The sequence below is a fragment of the Hippopotamus amphibius genome, chromosome 5, assembly GCF_030028045.1.
Source record: "Hippopotamus amphibius kiboko isolate mHipAmp2 chromosome 5, mHipAmp2.hap2, whole genome shotgun sequence".
Taxonomy (NCBI): Eukaryota; Metazoa; Chordata; class Mammalia; order Artiodactyla; family Hippopotamidae; genus Hippopotamus; species Hippopotamus amphibius.
In genome coordinates this window covers 62566001-62584942 of record NC_080190.1, presented here as the reverse complement: position 1 = coordinate 62584942, position 18942 = coordinate 62566001, and the positions used below count along the sequence as shown (strand labels likewise).

Here is an 18942-nt window from a genome sequence, read left to right as displayed (position 1 = left end):
GAGGGGGCGGGGTTTGGCGACAAGGAGGTGGTTTTGCGACGAGGGGGCGGGGCCAGAGAGCCAAAGGGGTGGGGCGAGCGCTGGCGCTTAAGTGAGGTGGGAGCGCGAAGATGGCAGCGGCTGAGGAGGAGCCCAAGCCCAAAAAGCTGAAGGTGGAGGAGCCTCGAGTGCTGAGGTGAGCGCTACCTGACAGAGGGTGGAGGGGGATGGTGCCTGCCGCTAACCAGGGACCACGTGGGGTTGCGCGACCGAGGCGCTGGGTGGTATCTTCACCGCCGGCATGGGGCCAGCGCACGGGACCGGTTGCTCGGGTAGCTGCCCGCCTGGCTGCGGTCCTTTGCCCGGCGCCCGCCCAGTTTGGCCGAGTCGCAGCCGGCTCCGGAGACGCTCCGCCGCCCTTGGCCAATCAGAGCGCCGGCCGGGGGTGAGGAGCCGGCTTTGGGCAGGCTGAGAGCGCCACGTGGGAGCCCGCCCCCACTGGGCTGGTGCGACCCGCGAAGACCCGACCCGACCTGAGCCGAGTCAGTCGCGGCCACCTCCTCTTCCCCGGGGGATGTCGAGGAGAATGTCCAAGTGACTGCTCTACCCTGGGGCAAAGAGAGAAATCTTGGGGATTTTTCGTAAAGGTCGCGGAAGGGCACTTCGACCTTCCTTTTGGTGTTTACATCGAACTGAATACTGGTACCTTTGGAGACCCTCTACCAAGGATCAAGACCCTGCCTCCGAGGCTTTGCGGTGGTGGCATTTGCCTGAATGGTTAGGAAAGGTTGATTTTTCTCTTTTTCTTTGCACTCTTGGCAGCAGTGGAGATATTTCTGCACCTAACATTTGCTTCACATATGATTTGGTGTTGCAACTTTTACTTACAAAAAGTTACTGGTTAAAATATTCCTTTCAAATAAGTATAAAGTGCAGTATGCACATTCCACAATGATTTTGAAATGTTCCTTGGAAGGCAAAGATTTTTCTGTCGAAAAATAGACATTTCAGACTTCCTAGGTGGCGCAGTGGTTGGAAAGCCGCCTGCCAATGCAGGGGACAAGGGTTCGATTCCTGCTCCAGGAAGATCCCGCTTGCCGCGGAGCAACTGAGCCCGTGTGCCACAACTACTGAGCCTGCGTTTTAGAGCCTGTGAGCCACAACTACAATAAAATAATAATAATAATTACAAAAATAAAAATAGGCAGTTCAAACTGATTTAAAACTATTGGGACACTTCTGATTATAGAAGACAAATCTCATTTCTTCCAACATTACCCTTCTTCACCTTTGAAAGAACAAATCATTGATAATTGAAAAAAAAAGATCACTTGGGGGTCTGTTTTGAATGGATGGTGACCGTATTCCTCCCAGTACCTTTAATGTATTCGTATTACTTTCAAAGGGTCAAAGGGTTAGTGTGCCTACCTTATACGAAGAAAATAAACGTTTTCTTGTTTTTGTTTTTTGTTGTTTTTAAACGACTCAGGATGTTCTGTTTTCATTTTAAGCTTTCAAACTATAGACTAAAGCAAAGGTTTTTGAATCACATCTACCTGGGCTCGAGGCCGTGTTTTTCTTGGTTGGCCCATTATTAGAGCATTTCCTTGAAAAGCACCTTCTTCACAAAGTTTCCTCTACCAAATTGGAAGACAACTGCAACTTTCCCCTGCTGTCCTACTAAACATACAGCCCTTAGATTTTCTCTTACGCTAATCAGTTTTCAAAGTGCTTTCCTATCTTACAGATGAGAATATGGAGGCTCAAATTAAACAATTAGCTAAAGAACTGGAGTTTGAACACAGAGCATCTGGGTGCAAGTTCATTGTTGTTTGACTCTACTGTGTCTATTTTTATACAACCATCCAAGATACGCTTCTCTCTGCCTATGCAACCTTAAGAATAATGATAAATAATAATGTTCAGTATGTATTGTTTCAGCTTTTTACCTATTTTAACTCATTCAATCCCACAAAAACCCTACCAGGTAGACACTGTAATTATATACATTTTACCAAGGAGTAAACAGGTATAGCGAGGTTAAGTAACTTGATCAAGTTCAGCTTTATTAACTTCACGCAGTTTGTGCAAAAGCCCTAGTGAACTGTTAACTCAACTCTTGTTTGTTTACTTTCCCATCTATTTTTTGTTTTGTGGTTAGCGCACATAACTTTTTATGTTGTTGTAATATATGGGTATATGATACATAATAATTCTTAAGCAGGTATAATGTTATTTTACATATCATTAGTATTTACCTAAAACTTGTAAAAGTCCTTAGGAAACTAAAACTCATTTTATGAAATATGTAGTTAGTACCACCTGTAGACATGATGTTAGGATTATACACTTGAGTACTGGGATAAATCTTTTCATTTTGTGTGAAGACATTTTGGGATCGGCTATTCCTATTTTCATTATATTAGTTAGCCTTTAAGGGTTTCAGTGTGATAATACACTGAGTGGTTAGACTGCATGCATTATCTATGATGACTTGCTTGACGGTTAAGGGGCTAGCTACCAGTTTTGGTTAACTTTTAAGAGAATGGCTTATAAAGTTTAAACATAATTTAAGGTGTAGAATCAGTTACTAGGGAACAAATGAATTTATGATATATACTTGTAGATGTCAAGAAAAGGATTTAGGGCTTTGTGAGAATTTCAGTTAGCTCTAGGGTAGTAGTTCTCAAGTGGTGGAAATATTGCCCCAGGGGACATTTGGCAATGTCTGGAGACATGTTTGGTGGGGAGAGCTAATCTCATGAAGTGGGTGGATTTCAAGGATGCTGCTAAGCATCCTACAATACACAGGAAGCCCCCTAAAACAAAGAATTATCCAGCCAAAAGTGACAATAGTGTGAGGCTGGAAAAAGCTCTGCTTCAGGGAGAGTATCTGACAATCTAGCTTCCCTTTCTCAAATGTCCATTATTTTTCTAGGCTTTTTAGGGTATAGCAGTTACTGAAGTTGCAAAGAAATAAGCTATCTCTATCATGTTTTCACATTGGGTTGGGGAACAGAAGGGAACATTAATCGAGTGCCAGACATTACACTAGGTGCTTTATGTGTGCTGGCTCATTTAATCTTCCTAGCAACCTGTGAAGTAGAGGTAATGATCCTTGTGTTACAGATGATGTAATTAGGCCTGAAAGAAGTCGAGAAGCATTTTGGGAACTGCTCCCTAGGTGAAGATGTTCCATGATGATTACCTGTATTTAGGACCACTTAACTTTTTCTTTCCTTTAGAAATATCATCCAAGTTCATTTCTTTAGCTGTCACCTCTAAGAGGACAGAGTTCCTTCCAAGGCTTGCTGAGCACATGCCGAGTCTGTTCTTTTAGTCAGTCTTTCAAGTGCCTGCTATTTTAGGCATGGTGCTAAAAATTAGGTACATATAGCGAGAGAGCTAAGACCCGGGTACCATCCTCTTGGTGGAAAATGAGTAGAGTTTGAGAAAATGATACCTGTGCATTCTGAAAGATGACAGAGAGCTAACCAGATATGAAGTAGGGTATCTGGCTTTACAGAAAAGTTCGTTTGGAGGTAGAAATGGGAGCGAGCTGTCTCTGTTGGGGAACTACATTTGTTTGGTCTGACTGAAGCAGAAGGTGCGTCTGGGGGGGGGGGGGGGTAGGTGGTCCAGGCTTTGTACTGAACACTTTCACATGTGTGATCTTTTTATCTCTATATCCTTCAGCTCTCAGACCCTAATTTTAACTGCCTGCTGATTATCTCCTTCTGAGTGTCTTGCTGACACTTCAAAGTCATATATATCAAACTAAATCCATTTGCTGTCCTAAATCTGCACCTTCTTCCATGGTCCCTACATCTGTTAATGGCACCATTAACTTCTCTTACTCCAAAGTTTGGAATATCGATACTTGATTCATTTTCCCTCTGCATATGGTTATCAAAGTTGGTCTTTTCTTTTTCAGTTATGTCTGATAAACTCCTTTTCTTTTCCATCCCTGCTGCCACAGCTCAAGTTTAGACTTTATTTTGCTTAGACTTTGTGTTGGCTTCCTAACCAGTCTCTCCAGCTCCAGTCTTAAGTTCTGCCTAGTCTTCTTCAGGAGTAGCTCTACTTATTCATCATAGCAAATGTTTGTAAGCTCTGAAGTCGATGTTAGGAAGAGTTGAATCTGAAGAGCCCCCATTGTAACTCTCTCTGACATTAGCAATTACACATTGTTCTGTGTTATGACTTTTAATTTTATATAAATTATATATAATTTTAATCTCTATTAAAAAGGAAACAAACTGCACTTCTCCAATCAGCAAATGTTGAGCTTTTCTCAAATTATTTCCTCCTAACCATTTCACTTCCATGGACTTCTTTTAGTCTTTCTTTCTGTCTTTTACCTCTCACTAAGGACTCTGTGTTTTAAAATTGTGTGTTAAACCTAGGAAGAAAAGTCTTAAGTATTTTAGATGACCAAGTAATGGTTTCAGTAATCTCTGATTTTAAAACACATTTTTTTTCCTATTTCAGACAGTTCTCCAGAAGATTTTTATAAATTGAGCATACTGTTCCCGGAGTGGTCTGTGTGAGGTTTAAATGAGGAAAAAGTATGCGTACTAGAAAAGAGAAAGGATGATGGATTGTGTGTCCATAGTGTATTGCTCAGTGCCTGGTCTTTAGGAGCTATTCAGTTAATGTTTGTTGGATGAATTATCAGCACAGCGTAGAGTGGGACTGATAATCTTTACTTTTCTAGACCTTGTGTGTGTGTGTGTGTGTTTTAATATGTAATTTCTCTTGTCCTCTCTTTCTTTTTAAAAAAAAAAATTTATTTATTTATTGGCCGCACTGGGTCTTCGTTTCTGTGTGCGGGCTTTATCTAGTTGCAGTGAGCAGGGGCTTCTCAGTGCAGTGGCTTCTCTTGAGCACGAGCTCTAGGTGCCCAAGCTTCAGTAGTTGTGGCATGTGGGCTCACTAGAGCGCATGCTCAGTAATTGTGGCACACGGGCTTAGTTGCTCCATGGCATGTGGAATCTTCCTGGACCAGGGATCAAACCCACGTCCCCTGCGTTGGTGGGCAGATGCTTAACCACTGCACCACCAGGAAAGTCCTAGACCTTATGTTTTTTAACAGTGCAGCCTAAAATTGAGTTTGGCTCTTTTTGGGTGATATTGCATGTACGAATTTAATCCTTTAAGATTAAAGCTTTTGGCTATGAAAGAAAATGAAAAATGAAGTCTCCTGAGGTACTTTGTATGAATGCCTTAATAAGGTCCTTTCCTAGGTATTGTATATTAGGGCATAGTGAGGGTGGTAAAAAGGTAGAGTCAGAGGAAAGCCTGCGTGGATGGTCCTGGGTATCTAGGGTAAACACAAAATGCTTGGAGCCCAGGTAAAGTGGGAAGGGCTTTTGGTAAAAAGATAGGCATTGAAAACTGTTTCTGGTTTTAGGTACAGGCCTAGACTGAACAACACTAAATAAAACATGAGGCCAATATGCTACTTTTGACCTATAATATGGCTCCACTTCCCTTCCATGGATTAAAATCCTGCCTGTATGCAAAATGTTCAGAGTTAAGTGGGAAAAAAACCAAGAGGTTGAAAGTGTATTCCAGGTGCATATAAGTAATATACAGTATTTGTCTTTCTCTTTCTGTCTTACTTCACTTAGTATGATAATCTCTAGGTCCATCCATGTAGCTGAAAATGGCATTATTTCATTCTTTTTTTATGGCTGAGTAATATTCCACTGTGTGTATGTGTGTATATCTATATATTACATCATCTTTATCCATTCATCTCTCGATGGACATTTTGATTGTTTCCATGTCTTGGCTCTTGTAAATAGTGCTGCTATGAACATAGGGGTGCATGTATCTTTTCGAATTATAGTTTCTCTGGATATATGCCAGGAATGGGATTGCTGGATCATATGGTAACTCTGTTTTTAGCTTTTTGAGGAACCTCCATACTGTTCTCCCTAATAGCTGTACCAAGTTAAATTCAGATTATGGGTTATTTTCCTTTTTTCTTTTTTTTGTATTTTGCAATTTTTCTACACTGAACATATATATTAGGACTCTTGATTTTAAGCTAGAGGAACTTGATGTGCACTGAATACATATTTTGGCCAAGTGCTGAGTGGCTAAATATCATCATTACAGAATGGACCTCTTGGATACTAAGTAAATCTGAAACTTTGTAAAACAAGTATTATGGTTTTATTATATGTTGTAATATTTTCATCTATATTTCTGAAATCCCCAAAACTCTGAAAACTGAAAATTAAAAAAAAAAAATTTTGAGATAAATCAATTTGGCAGCAAAACTTGAACGGGTATGAGGCTCCCTGTAGTATTTGTTTGTTTGATGCAAATGTGTATGTTTTGCTGTAGAAATACCTGTTTGTTAGTGGCACGCTGCATTAAACCTTCCTGGGCAGGTTTCACTGTATGTGAAATATATAGCACATACAGTGTGTTACTTTCCTAAAATTCACAAATTTCTAAATCCCATAAAATTCTGGCCCCAAAACATATCTTGCCCCAAGGATTCAATAAAATGATTGAGGGCCTTTCTAAAAATTTAAATAGTCAGTTTTTAAAAGTTTGCTATTGTTCAGGAACAACAATTTCTCATCAGAATCACTTAAAATTTTCCTGCAGTCCCCGTTCTACATATTGATGATACTAAATAGATGCTTATTTCAAAGATCTTGTTTGGCTAGTTCTACCATAATACTGGTACTGGTTATGTCATTGAGTTATTAGGCTTTTCTTCCTCTCAAATACTAACCAACTAAGGTAAAGACTTCTCTTCAGTTTTTGGACTTCAGTGTTTGGAAGATTTATCTCACTGAAGTGGTCTCATGAACTGAAGTTTCACATACTGCTTGGAGATGATACTTTTTGAAAATTTTCCAAAACAAATTTAAAGTTGTTGTCCTCACTTATATGTTTTATTTCTGATGATTTTGTTTGTACTTGTTTGTACTTATGCCCTATGATTTTTTAAAAAATGTATTCATCTGGAAAACAATAATTAGCTTTCAACATAAGAACATCTGAGTTTCCATTTGCATTTTGGCTTTCATTGCACACATGCTGATTTCAGTATCTTCTGTAGAATAGAATAAGGAAAATATGTACAGCAATTATGTAAGAAACTCTTACCTTCTCAAGACACAGTTTGGTTACTGTATTAACAGGATCTCATAATTTTGTCAGCAAACCACGTTTAGTTACTAGTAAGCCCTATTTTGCTATGTTACCTGAAAATACAGGATTATAGGTATGAAGGTAGCCTATGTCATCATCATCACTGATCACTCACAAAATTAGGGGTTATCAGAAATAATACTGAAGTGGTTACTTGGCTTTTTGCCTTCTAGAGGCTGATGCTGGACTTTGGTATATCCCTGGTAGAACCATTCCTAAGTCTCTAAGAAACTCAGTTGACTAAAAGAGCAGGAAGTCTAGCCAAGTATGACTCACTCTAGGAGTACATCTCTTGCCTCTGTTGTCCTCTGGTATTGAATTTATTTCTCACACAGGCCATCTTAATGTAACAAGAATGATGGCATTTCTCATCCCTAAGCCAAAAATCTCATGAGCACAGAGGCAGAAACTTTCCATATCTATGTATCAGTTTTGAAAATATTCTGATTGGTCCTGCCTGGGTTACATACCCACCATTGAACCAATTAGTGTATCAGAGGTGGGAATTTTGGCCAGCCTTGGATATACTTTCACTCCTTTTTGTGTGTGTGCGCACTTGGGCTCACATCAGTGGTGTTTGTATATGTGGAGGAGTGCACGAATGTTGAGGAGGATGCTAATCAATAATTCCACCAGGACCTTGCAGGGAGCAGGAGGTGGTGTCATTCTCTCAGCAAGAGAAAAATTCATTATAGCACATGTAGAAAATATTTATGAAAACAGCATCCTCCCCGCCCACCCCCCCGCCCCCGCTCCCAAAAACCTCATTCATCAAGGTCCAGCCAAAATCTATCTTCCCTTTGAAAATTTCCTAATCATGGAGCCTGGAAATGGCTCCTTCTCTGGTTGTTTGTACCTTATACTTTTCACTCTTGCAGTGCACAGCATGTGCATGTTTTATCTCCTCTACTGCTACTTGAAGTCAGGAACTAGTTGAATAACTTGATACCTTATAACTAATTACTTCATTGCAACATAGGCTCTAAATTTTTGTTAAATGAATTAATTCTTAAACTCTTTAAAGATGTGTTAAGGTTATGTTTGTAGTACCCAGTGGTGCAAAATGGATTCATGTATTAGCTGAAAATTCTTATCCATAAGAGTTGATAAAACCCTTACCTGAAAACATTTCATGGTTCTTGGACCTTTCTTTTTTTCTTACTACATGGAGTGAGCTTGTGTGTGAAATAAATCCAATACTGGAGGACAGAGGCTGAGAGATGCACTCCCAAATTGCATTTCTGTTCTTTCTGGTGACTATAGTGAGCTTTGACTATAATAATAATTTCTTGCATTTGTCCTTGGGGAAAATTCCCTCAGAATAAATATCTTCTTCCTATAGAAATAGTAAAACTTTATTAAGGCCCTGTGGTCAGTGCTTTCTTTCTTAAAAAAAAAAAAAAATATGGTAGAATTGCTTATTTGTTGGAGAAATAAATTTTCTGAAAGTAAATTTACAAAGAAGAACTCAGTGACCTTTCAGTATGATCAATCTTTCCCCTTTGGGTTAGCAAGTCCTTAATTAGTGGGATTATTTACATTGTAATTAGAACTCCAAAAGCACTGAAGGTCAGCAATATTGTTCTTAATTTCATAGCATGCTGTGTAACAATGTACTATGTAACCAATAGGTAAGACTGCAAAATGCTCTTCTTAAGAAATTTGTCTCTATTGATTCATCCAAGAGGGGTCACTGGAAAACAAAATATAGCAAAAGAATCAAATTCAGATGTCTTAGGGTTCTCAAATTCCTTTAAGCTTGATGTAGCAAAATAAATAGTTTTACTCTTTGAGCCCTTGAGCTGAAGTCTGGAAAGCCATGTTAAGTTTTGAGTAAACAAACTGAAAAACAAGAAAATTATCTTTTTTAAAAATAAACAGTTCAAATGTGTTGTCTTTGAAGTTAACCACATTAGAGACCTGAACATTTTCTTCCTCAGGCATGACTGAGGAAGTCTTGGTTTCCTTCTAAAATAGAGTTTTTCAGAAATTGTTTTTCCTATGCAGATCTGAGACCTTGGTTATCACTTTTAGTTCTTAGTTTTGGAAGATTAAAGCTGTTAAGCTGTAGAAATGATGCAGACTTACACCCTTGGTTATGTCTCTGTTCTCACATACTCAAGATGAACTGATCGTATTACATTTTAGCATGGGACAGCACGTTGATCACATTAAAGTATGCTGACAATTCTACTTCGTCTTGTTTGGTTTACTTAGCACTTGCCTTTCCAAATGTATAGAAATGGATCATTTAGATTTGAAATATAATAACACATAGGCACATTGTTAAATTAAGTAGCACTAAATGTTTAGTATTAAAAATAGTATTTTAGTAAAAAATAACTTGAAAAGATTTGTTGTTGTCGTTGAAATTGGGGGAGTTAGGTTCTTCTGTACATGGTAGGTTTGACTTCTTTGGGTGTATTCATCCCTCAGTTTGAATACTGGAAAGGTGCTCTTTCAAGAAATACATGAATTTCTAGACTTCACTCACAGATCCTTAGAACTGCGAGCAGTCTTAAATTATCCTTGCCCAGCCTCCTGCATTAGACAAGAATCCCTTCTTTAGCATCCCCTTCCCCTATTTGTGTAGCATTCCTTCCCTAGATTCAGCACAAATAAGGAAAAAGGAGCACATTTTTCCACTAATGGAAAACACACACACGCACACACACACAACAGACACACAGACACACAAGACCTTCGACCTCACTTCTATATGAAGCTTGAATAAACTACATTTTAGAAACTATGGTATTTTAGAAATATGGTATTTCTATGGTATTTCCAAAGACTGCTTGGGAATGCTGATGAGAGCAGGAGTAGGAGCAGGAGTGGGAGGAGATGGCTAGGTGTGCAAATCCTGAGGTAGGGTAGGATCTCCTAGAGCTGAAGTTTTCAGCAAATCATGGAGTTGAAGTGTGAAAACAATAGCAAATCTCAGTATTAGCCAGATGTGTCTTTGAAATGGTAATTTACAATTTCATGTGATTTTTTGAAAATTCTTTGAACATGTTTTAGACTCTTTAGACTGTTGGTGCCTGAGGAGGTACTTAAAATCAGAGTCTGATATTTACAGTGTTGTGTTTAGAAAATTCAAGCCCAGTGAGGTTAAATACTAGTCAGGTAACACAGCTATTAAGTATCTGAGGTGAAATTTGATCCCAAGTCTTATAACTTCCCATTGTCCTACTTTCTAGAACAAGAAATGAAGTATCAGGTTTTTTTTTATAGGTAAAAATAACATACTTAGGACTTCCCTGGTGGTCCAGTGGTTAAGACTCCACGCTCCCAGTGCAGGGGGCCCTGGCTTTGATCTTTGGTCAGGGAACTGGATCCCCCATGCCGCAACTAAGAGTCTACATGAAGACCCAGCACAGCTAAATAAATAAATAAACAGATAAATAAATAAAACAAATTAACATATTTAAAGAATGTCAAGCACTTTCACTTACTTTTCCTTACTGATCCTCACAAGGCCACCAGGTAACTGCCTTCAGCTGAGGAAATAGAAGAGAAGTTAAGCGTCCCTAAGTACTGAGCTCTCGTTTCACACTCAGGATGTCTGATTCACATTTCTTGTTGTTTGTATTACAGTATGAAGACACAAATTGAAAACTTGTCAAAGTGAATTCTGTATGTGCTAGATAAGCACATTACTTAAAGAAATGCTGTGGTAATATGTTTAGCGTTTAGTAATCTTGCTTAGATTTTTGTCTTTGAAGTTCTGTTGTTGACACATGTAGGTCCCCCCCAACCCCACCCCGCCAAGAATAAATATTCCTTTGTGAGATATACTTAATTTTATGCTTTGCAATGGACTAACTCACTGAACTTCAGTATTGAGCAGTTTGTGTTTTCCATTAAAACCCTTGGGCAAACCAGTTTTGCTTATGTTTAAGAGTTAAAATGTTCCCGCTCCCTAACACCATACACAAAAATAAACTCAAAGTGGATTAAAGACCTAAATGTAGGGCCAGACACTGTAAAACTCCTAGAGGAAAGCATAGGAAGAACACTGTTTGACATAAATAACAGCAAGATCATTTTTGACCTATTTCCTAGAGTAATGGAAATAAAAACAAAAATAAGTGGGACCTAATAAAACTTAAAAGCTTTTGCATAGCAAAGGAAACTATAAACAAGATGAAAAGACTACCCTCAGAATGGGAGAAAATATTTGCAAACAAATCAACAGACAAAGGATTAATCTCCAAAATATATAAACAGTTCATGCAGCTCAATATCAAGAAAACAAACAACCCAATAAAAAAATGGGCAGAAGGCCTAAATAGGCATTTCTCCAAAGAAGACATACAGATGGCCAAAAGCCATCTTTCTATACACATGAAAAGCTGCTCAGCATCACTGATTAGTAGAGAAATGCAAATCAAAACTACAATGAGGTATCACGTCATACCGGTTAGAATAGGCATCACTCAGAAAATCTACAAAGAGTAAATGCTGGAGAGGCTGTGGAGAAAAGGGAACCCTCTTGCACTGTTGGTGGGAATGTAAGTTGATACAACCACTTTGGAGAACAGTATGGAGGTTCCTTGAAAAACTAAAAATAGAGCTACCATATGACCCAGCAATCCCACTACTGGGCATATACCCAGAGAACACCATAAACAATCCCACTACTGGGCATATACCCAGAGAACACCATAATTCAAAAAGACGCATGCACCCCAGTGTTCATTGCAGCACTATTTACAATAGCCAGGTCATGGGAGCAACCTAAATATCCATCAACAGATGAATGGATAAAGATGTGGTAAGACCGTGCTGCTGGATTGCCGCTGCCGTTGCCGCCATGGTGCCAGCCCCTCCAGTCTCAACGAGGCCGGGTGATGCTCCAGAATGGAAGACAAGTCAATTTGGGAGCAGATTGGATCCAGCTTCATTCAACATTACTACCAGTTATTTGATAATGACAGAACCCAACTAGGTGCAATTTATATTGATGCTTCATGCCTTATTGTGGGAAGGACAGCAATTCCAGGGGAAAGCTGCCCTTGTGAAGAAATTGTCCAGCCTTCTGTTCCAAAAAATCCAGCATAGCATCAAGGCTCAGGACCATCAGCCCATGGCCAGATAGCTGCATCATCAGCATGGTTGTGGGCCAGCTCAAGGCTGATGAAGGCCCCATCATGGGGTTTCACTAGATGTTCCTATTAAAGAACATCAACAATGCTTGGATTTGCACCAATGACATGTTCAGACTTGCCCGGCACAACTTTGGCTGACCTCCTCCCAGCCAGGCACTCATGCTGTTTCCTTCTCCCTCCTCTTCCCGATACTATTTACACTCCTTCAGATGCTCCAAATATCATACATTTGTGAGCAGGGCCGCAGTGGGAGTGGGCACATTGGGCTACTGCTACTGAGGTATTGTGCATGATGTTTGGACGCTAGAATAGTTGCATCTGACAGGAGAAGTGTGTGTTGTACCAGGGCATGCCTTGGAAAGACTTACGTAATGCAAAATGCTGTCTTTTTTTTTTTTTTTTAAAACTACTGACAAGTTGCTCTAGTAACCCAAAAAAGTGAAGGAGAAAGCAGCTGCCTCACTGCCCAGATATTGATTTGTTCAGATGTTTCAATGCCTCATGATACAATAAAACCACGAAAATTTTCTTAACAACAACAACAAAAGATGTGGTACATGTATACAATGGAATATTACTCAACCATAAAAAGGAATGAAATTGGGACATTTGTAGAGATGTGCATGGACCTAGAGACTGTCATACAGAGTGAAGTAAATCAGAAAGAGAAAAACAAATATTGTATATTATGCATATATGTGGAATCTAGAAAAATGGTACAGATCAACCAGTTTGCAAGACAGAAACAGAGACACAGAAGTAGAGAACAAACATGGATACCAAAGGGGGAAAGTGGGGTGGGGGTGGGGAGGGTGAAGTGGGAGATTGGGATTGCCATATATACATTACTGATAAGAAAAAAAATATCAAATTGTACACTTTAAATATATATAGTTTATTTTATGTCTGTTATATCTCAAAGTTCTTAAAAAAAAAGTTACAGTGTTCCAGTTAAGAGAACAATTTTTGCCAAGTTTTTATTTACTTTGGAGATTTTGCACTTTTCTCTGATATTGATAATTTGAATCTTATGATTTAGCATTATTAATTATTATAATAATATGGGATAACCATTACTGTTCACAGAGTTTAATATGCTCAAGATTATACAATAAGTGGCAGAGATAGGATTCAACCTGAATCTGTCTTATTTTTATTAATTAGCTCAAATATTCAGATATTGTATAAACAATAGAACAGGAATCAACAGTGATTTGTGTGATTAAAAAAAAACCAAGCCCTTTGCTTCAAAAAATACTCATAGTATATATAAAACAATTATTAGTAATCTAAAAAGGTATTAATCTTTTAATATTATTAATAATTTCACACTCTATAAAAATGTTCTACCAGATCTGAGATGTCAGTGATGAGAATTTTTTTTTTCATAAAAAATGACCTGCAGCCACAATTAGTCTTGGACCTCATACCAAAAAAAAGCAATGTTTTTAAAGAAATGATGAAATGTTGAGGGTAGAATCAAGATGGCAGAGTAGGAGGACGTGCACTCACTCCCTCTTGCAAGAGCACTGGAATTACAACTAACTGCTGAACAACCATCGACAGAAAGACACTGGCCTTCAACAAAAAAAACCACCCCACACCCAGAGACAAAGGAGAAGCTGCAATGAGATGGTAGGAGGGGCGCAATCACGTTAAAATCAAATCCCATAAATGCTGGGTGGGTGACTCACAAGCTGGAGAACAGTTATACCGCAGAAGTCCTGAGGGTTCTGAGCCCCACGTAAGGCTTCCTAACCTGGGGGTCCAGCAACGGGAGAAGGAATCCCCAGAGAATCAGACTTTGAAAGCCAGCGGGATTTGATTGCAGGACCTCCATAGGACTGGGGAAAACGGAGACTCCACTCTTGGAGGGCACACAAAAAAGTGTGCTCACCAGGACCCAGGGGGAAGGAGCAGTGACCCCATAGGAGACGGGACCAGACCTACCTGCTGGTGTTGGAGGGTTGCCTGCAGAGGTGGGGGGCAGCTGTGGCTCACTGAGGAGACAGGGGCACTGGCAGCAGGGGTTCTGAGAAGTGCTCATTGGCGTGAGCCCTTCCAGAGTCCACCATTAGCTCCACCAAAGAGCCTGTAAGCTCCAGTGCTGGGTCGCCTCAGGCCAAATGACCACAGGGTGGGAACACAGCCCCACCCATTGGCAGACATGCAGATTAAAGTGTCACTGAGCTCCAATCACCAAATCGGATTAAAGTTTTACTGAGCTTCACCCACCCAGCCCAACCCACCATCAGTCCCTCCCATCAGGAAGTACCCACGAGCCTCCTAGACAGCTTCCTCCACAAGAGGGCAGACAGCTTCCTCCACAAGAGGGCAGACAGCAGAATCAAGCAGTATCAGCAGTATTTCATCTTGTGGAACTGAAAACCACAGCCACAGAAAGAGAAAATGAAAAGGCAGAAGATTTTGTACCAGATGAAGGGACAAGATAAAACACCAGAAAAACAACTAAATGAGGAGGAGATAGGCACTCTTCCGGAAAAAGAATTCAGAATAATGATGGTGAAATTGATCCAGGACTTTGAAAAAAGATTGGATGCAAAGATCGAAAAGTTGCAAGAAAAGTTTACCAGAGAACTAGAAGAATTAAAGAACAAACAAACAGAGATATGCAACACAATAACTGAAATGAAAAATACACTAGAAGGAACCAATAGCAGATTAACTGAGGCAGAAGGGCGAATAAGTGACTTGGAAGACAGAATGGTGATAATCACTGAGGTGGAATAGAATAAAGAAAAAAGAATGAAAAGAACTGAAGACAGCCTAAGAGACTTCTGGGACAACATTAAATGCACCAACATTTGCATTATAGGGATCCCAGAAGGAGAAGAGAGAGAGGAAGGACCTGAGAAAATACTGGAAGAGATTATAGTTGAAAACTTCCCTAACATAGGAAAGGAATTAGCTACCCAAGTCCAGGAAGTGCAGAGAGTCCCAGGCAGGATAAACCAAAGGAGAAACATGCCAAGACATATAGTAGTCAAATTGACAAAAATTAAAGACAGAGAAAAGTTGTTAAAAGCAAAAAGGAAAAAATGACAACATACAAGGGAACTCCCATAAGGGTAACAGCTGATTTCTCAGCAGAAACTCTACAAGCCAGAAGGGAGTGGCACAATATATTTAAAGTGATGACAGGGAAGAAACTACAACCAAGAATACTCTACCCAGCAAGGATCTCATTCAGATTCAACAGAGAAATCAAAAGCTTTCCAGACAAGCAACAGCTAAGAGAATTCAGCACCACCAAACCAGCCTTAGAACAAATGCTAAAGGAACTTCTCTAAGTGGGAAACTTAAGAGAAGAAAAGGACCTTCAGAAACAAAAACAAAACAATTAAGAATATGGTAATAGGAACATACATATCGATAATTACCTTAAATGTAAGTGGACTAAATGCACCAACCAAAAGACACAGACTGGCTGAATGGATACAGAAACAAGACCCATATATATGCTGTCTACAAGAGACCCACTTCAGACCTAGGGACACATACAGATGGAAAGTGAGGGGATGGAAAAAGATATTCCATGCAAATGGAAATCAAAAGAAAGCTGGAGTAGCAATACTCATATCAGATAAAATAGACTTTAAAATAAAAAATGTTACAAGAGACAAGAAAGAATATTACATAAAGATCAAGGAATCAATCCAAGAAGAGGAGATAACAATTATAAATATATATGCACCCAATATAGGAGCACCTCAATACATAAGGCAAATGCTAACAACTATGAAAGAGGAAATCGACAGGAACACAATCATAGTGGGGGACTTTAACACCCCACTTACACCAATGGACAGATCATCCAGACAGGAAATTAATAAGGAAACACAAGCTTTAAATGACACAATAAATCGGCTGGATTTAAATAGATATCTATAGGACATTACATCCAAAAACAGCAGATTACACATTCTTCTCAAGTGCACATGGGACATTCTGCAGGATAGATCACATTTTGGGTCAGAAATCAAGCCTTGGTAAATTCAAGAAAATTGAAATCGTATCAAGCATCTTTTCTGACCACAATGCTATGAGATTAGAAATCAATTACAGGAAAAAAACTGTAAAAAACACAAACACATGGAGGCTAAACAATACGCTGCTAAATAACCAACAGATCACTGAAGAAATCAAAGGGGAAATCAAAAAATACCTAGAGACAAATGACAATGAAAACACAACTATCCAAAACTTCTGGGATGCAGCAGAGGCAGTTCTAATAGGGAAGTTTATAGCAATACAATCCTATCTCAAGAAACAAGGAAATTCCCAAATAAACAATCTAACCTTACACCCAAAGAAACTAGAGAAAGAAGAGCAAACAAAACCCAAAATTACTGGATGGAGAGAACTCATAAAGATCAGAGCAGAAATAAATGAAATAGAGACAAAGAAAACAGTAGCAAAAATCAATAAACTGAAAGCTGGTTCTTTGAGAAGATAAATAAAATTGATAAACCTCTAGCAAGACTCATCAAGAAAAAGAGGGAGAGGACTCAAATCATTAAAATTAGAAATGAAACAGGAGAACTTACAATAGACACCACAGAAATAAAAAGCTCCACAAGAGATTACTACAAGCAACTATATGCCAATAAAATGGACAACCTGGATGAAATGGACAGATTCTTAGAAAGGTATAACCTTCCAAGACTGAATCAGGAAGAAATAGAAAATATGAACAGACCAATCACAAGTAATGAAATTCAAACTCTGATTACAATTACAAATCTCCCAACAAATAAAAGTCCTGGACCAGATGGCTTCACAGGTGAATTTTATCAAACATTTAGAGAAGAGCTAACACCCATCCTTCTCAAACTCTTCCAAAACATTGCAGAGGAAGGAACACACCCAAACTCATTTTATGAAGCCACCATCACCCTAATACCAAAACCAGACAAAGATACTACAAAAAAAGAAAACTACAGACCAATATCACTGATGAAAATAGATGCAAAAATCCTCAACAAAATACTAGCCAACAGAATCCAACAACACATTAAAAGGATCATACACCAGGGTCAAGTGGGGTTTATCCCTAGAATGCAAGGATTCTTCAATATATGCAAATCAATCAATGTGATACACCATATTAACAAACTGAAGGATAAAAACCACATGATCATCTCAATAGATGCAGAAAAAGCTTTTGACAAAATTCAACACCCATTTATGATAAAAACTCTCCAGAAGGTGGGCATAGAGGGAACCTACCTCAACATAATAAAGGCCATATATGACAAACCCACAGAAAACATCATTCTTAATGGTGAAAAACTGGAAGCATTCCCTCTAAGATCAGGAACAAGACAAGGATGTCCACTCTCGCCACTACTATTCAACATAGTTTTGGAAGTCCTTGCCACAGCAGTCAGAGAAGAAAAAGAAAGAAAAGGAATCCAAATTGGAAAAGAAGAAGTAAAATTGTCACTGTTTGCAGATGACATGATATTATACATAGAAAATCCTAAAGGTGCCACCAGAAAACTACTTGAGCTAATCAATGAATTTGGTAAAGTTGCAGGATACAAAATTCACACACAGAAATCACTTGCATTTCTATACACCAACAATGAAAGATCAGAAAGAGAAATCAAGGAAACAATGCCATTCACCATTGCAACAAAAAGAATAAAATACCTAGGAATAAACCTAACCGAGGAGGTAAAAGACTTGTACTCAGAAAACTATAAGACACTGATGAAAGAAATCAAAGAAGACACAAACAGATGGAGGGACATACCATGTTCTTGGATTGGAAGAATCAACATTGTGAAAATGACTACATTACCGAAAGCAATTTACAGATTCAATGCAATCCCGATCAAATTACCAATGACATTTTTCACAGAACTAGAACAAGAAATTTTACGATTTGTATGGAAACACAAAAGACCCCGGATAGCCAAAGCAATCTTGAGAAGGAAAGACGGAGTTGGGGGAATCAGGCTTCCTGACTTCAGGCTATACTCACAAGGCCACAGTAATCAAGACAGTATGGTACTGGCAAAAAGAACAGAAATATAGATCAATGGAACAGGATAGAAAGCCCAGAGATAAACTATGGTCAACTAATCTTTGACAAAGGAGGCAAGGATATACAGTGGAGAAAAAGCAGCCTCTTCAATAAGTGGTTCTGGGAAAACTGGACAGCTACATGTAAAAGAACAAAATTAGAACACTTCCTCACACCATACACAAAAATAAACTCCAAATGGATAAAGGACCTAAATGTAAGGCCAGACACTATACAACTCCTAGAGGAAAACATAGGAAGAACACTCTTTGACGTAAATAACAGCAAGATCTTTTTTGATCCACCCCCTAGAATAATGGAAATAAAAACAAAAATAAATAAGTGGGACCTAATGAAACTTCAAAGCTTCTGCACAGCAAAGGAAACTATAAGCAAGATGAATAGACAACCCTCAGAATGGGAAAAAATATTTGCAAACGAATCAACAGACAAAGGATTAATCTCCAAAATATATAAACAGTTTATCCAGCTCAATATCAAAAAAACAAACAACCCAATCAAAAAATGGGCAGAAGACCTAAATAGGCATTTCTCCAAAGAAGACATACGGATAGCCAAGAGGCACATGAAAAGCTGCTCAACATCACTAATTTTTAGAGA

General features: G+C 38.9%; 1 protein-coding gene and 1 pseudogene across 5 annotated transcripts in view; both read left to right on the top strand.

Moving 5' to 3' along the window:
• The first annotated feature begins 71 nt into the window (after nt 1-71).
• ADK (adenosine kinase) overlaps nt 72-18942 on the top strand; it is a 508591-nt gene continuing 489720 nt past the window's right edge. For all 5 annotated transcript variants that reach the window (XR_009053638.1, XM_057734106.1, XM_057734101.1 and 2 more), the window contains exon 1: nt 72-175. Coding sequence is in view for 4 of the 5 variants with exons in the window: in XM_057734106.1 (XP_057590089.1) it covers nt 111-175 (65 nt within the window). In the remaining variant the exon portion in view is untranslated. The remainder of the gene's footprint in view (nt 176-18942) is intronic.
• Nucleotides 12022-12536, top strand: LOC130853021 (nuclear transport factor 2-like; annotated as a pseudogene).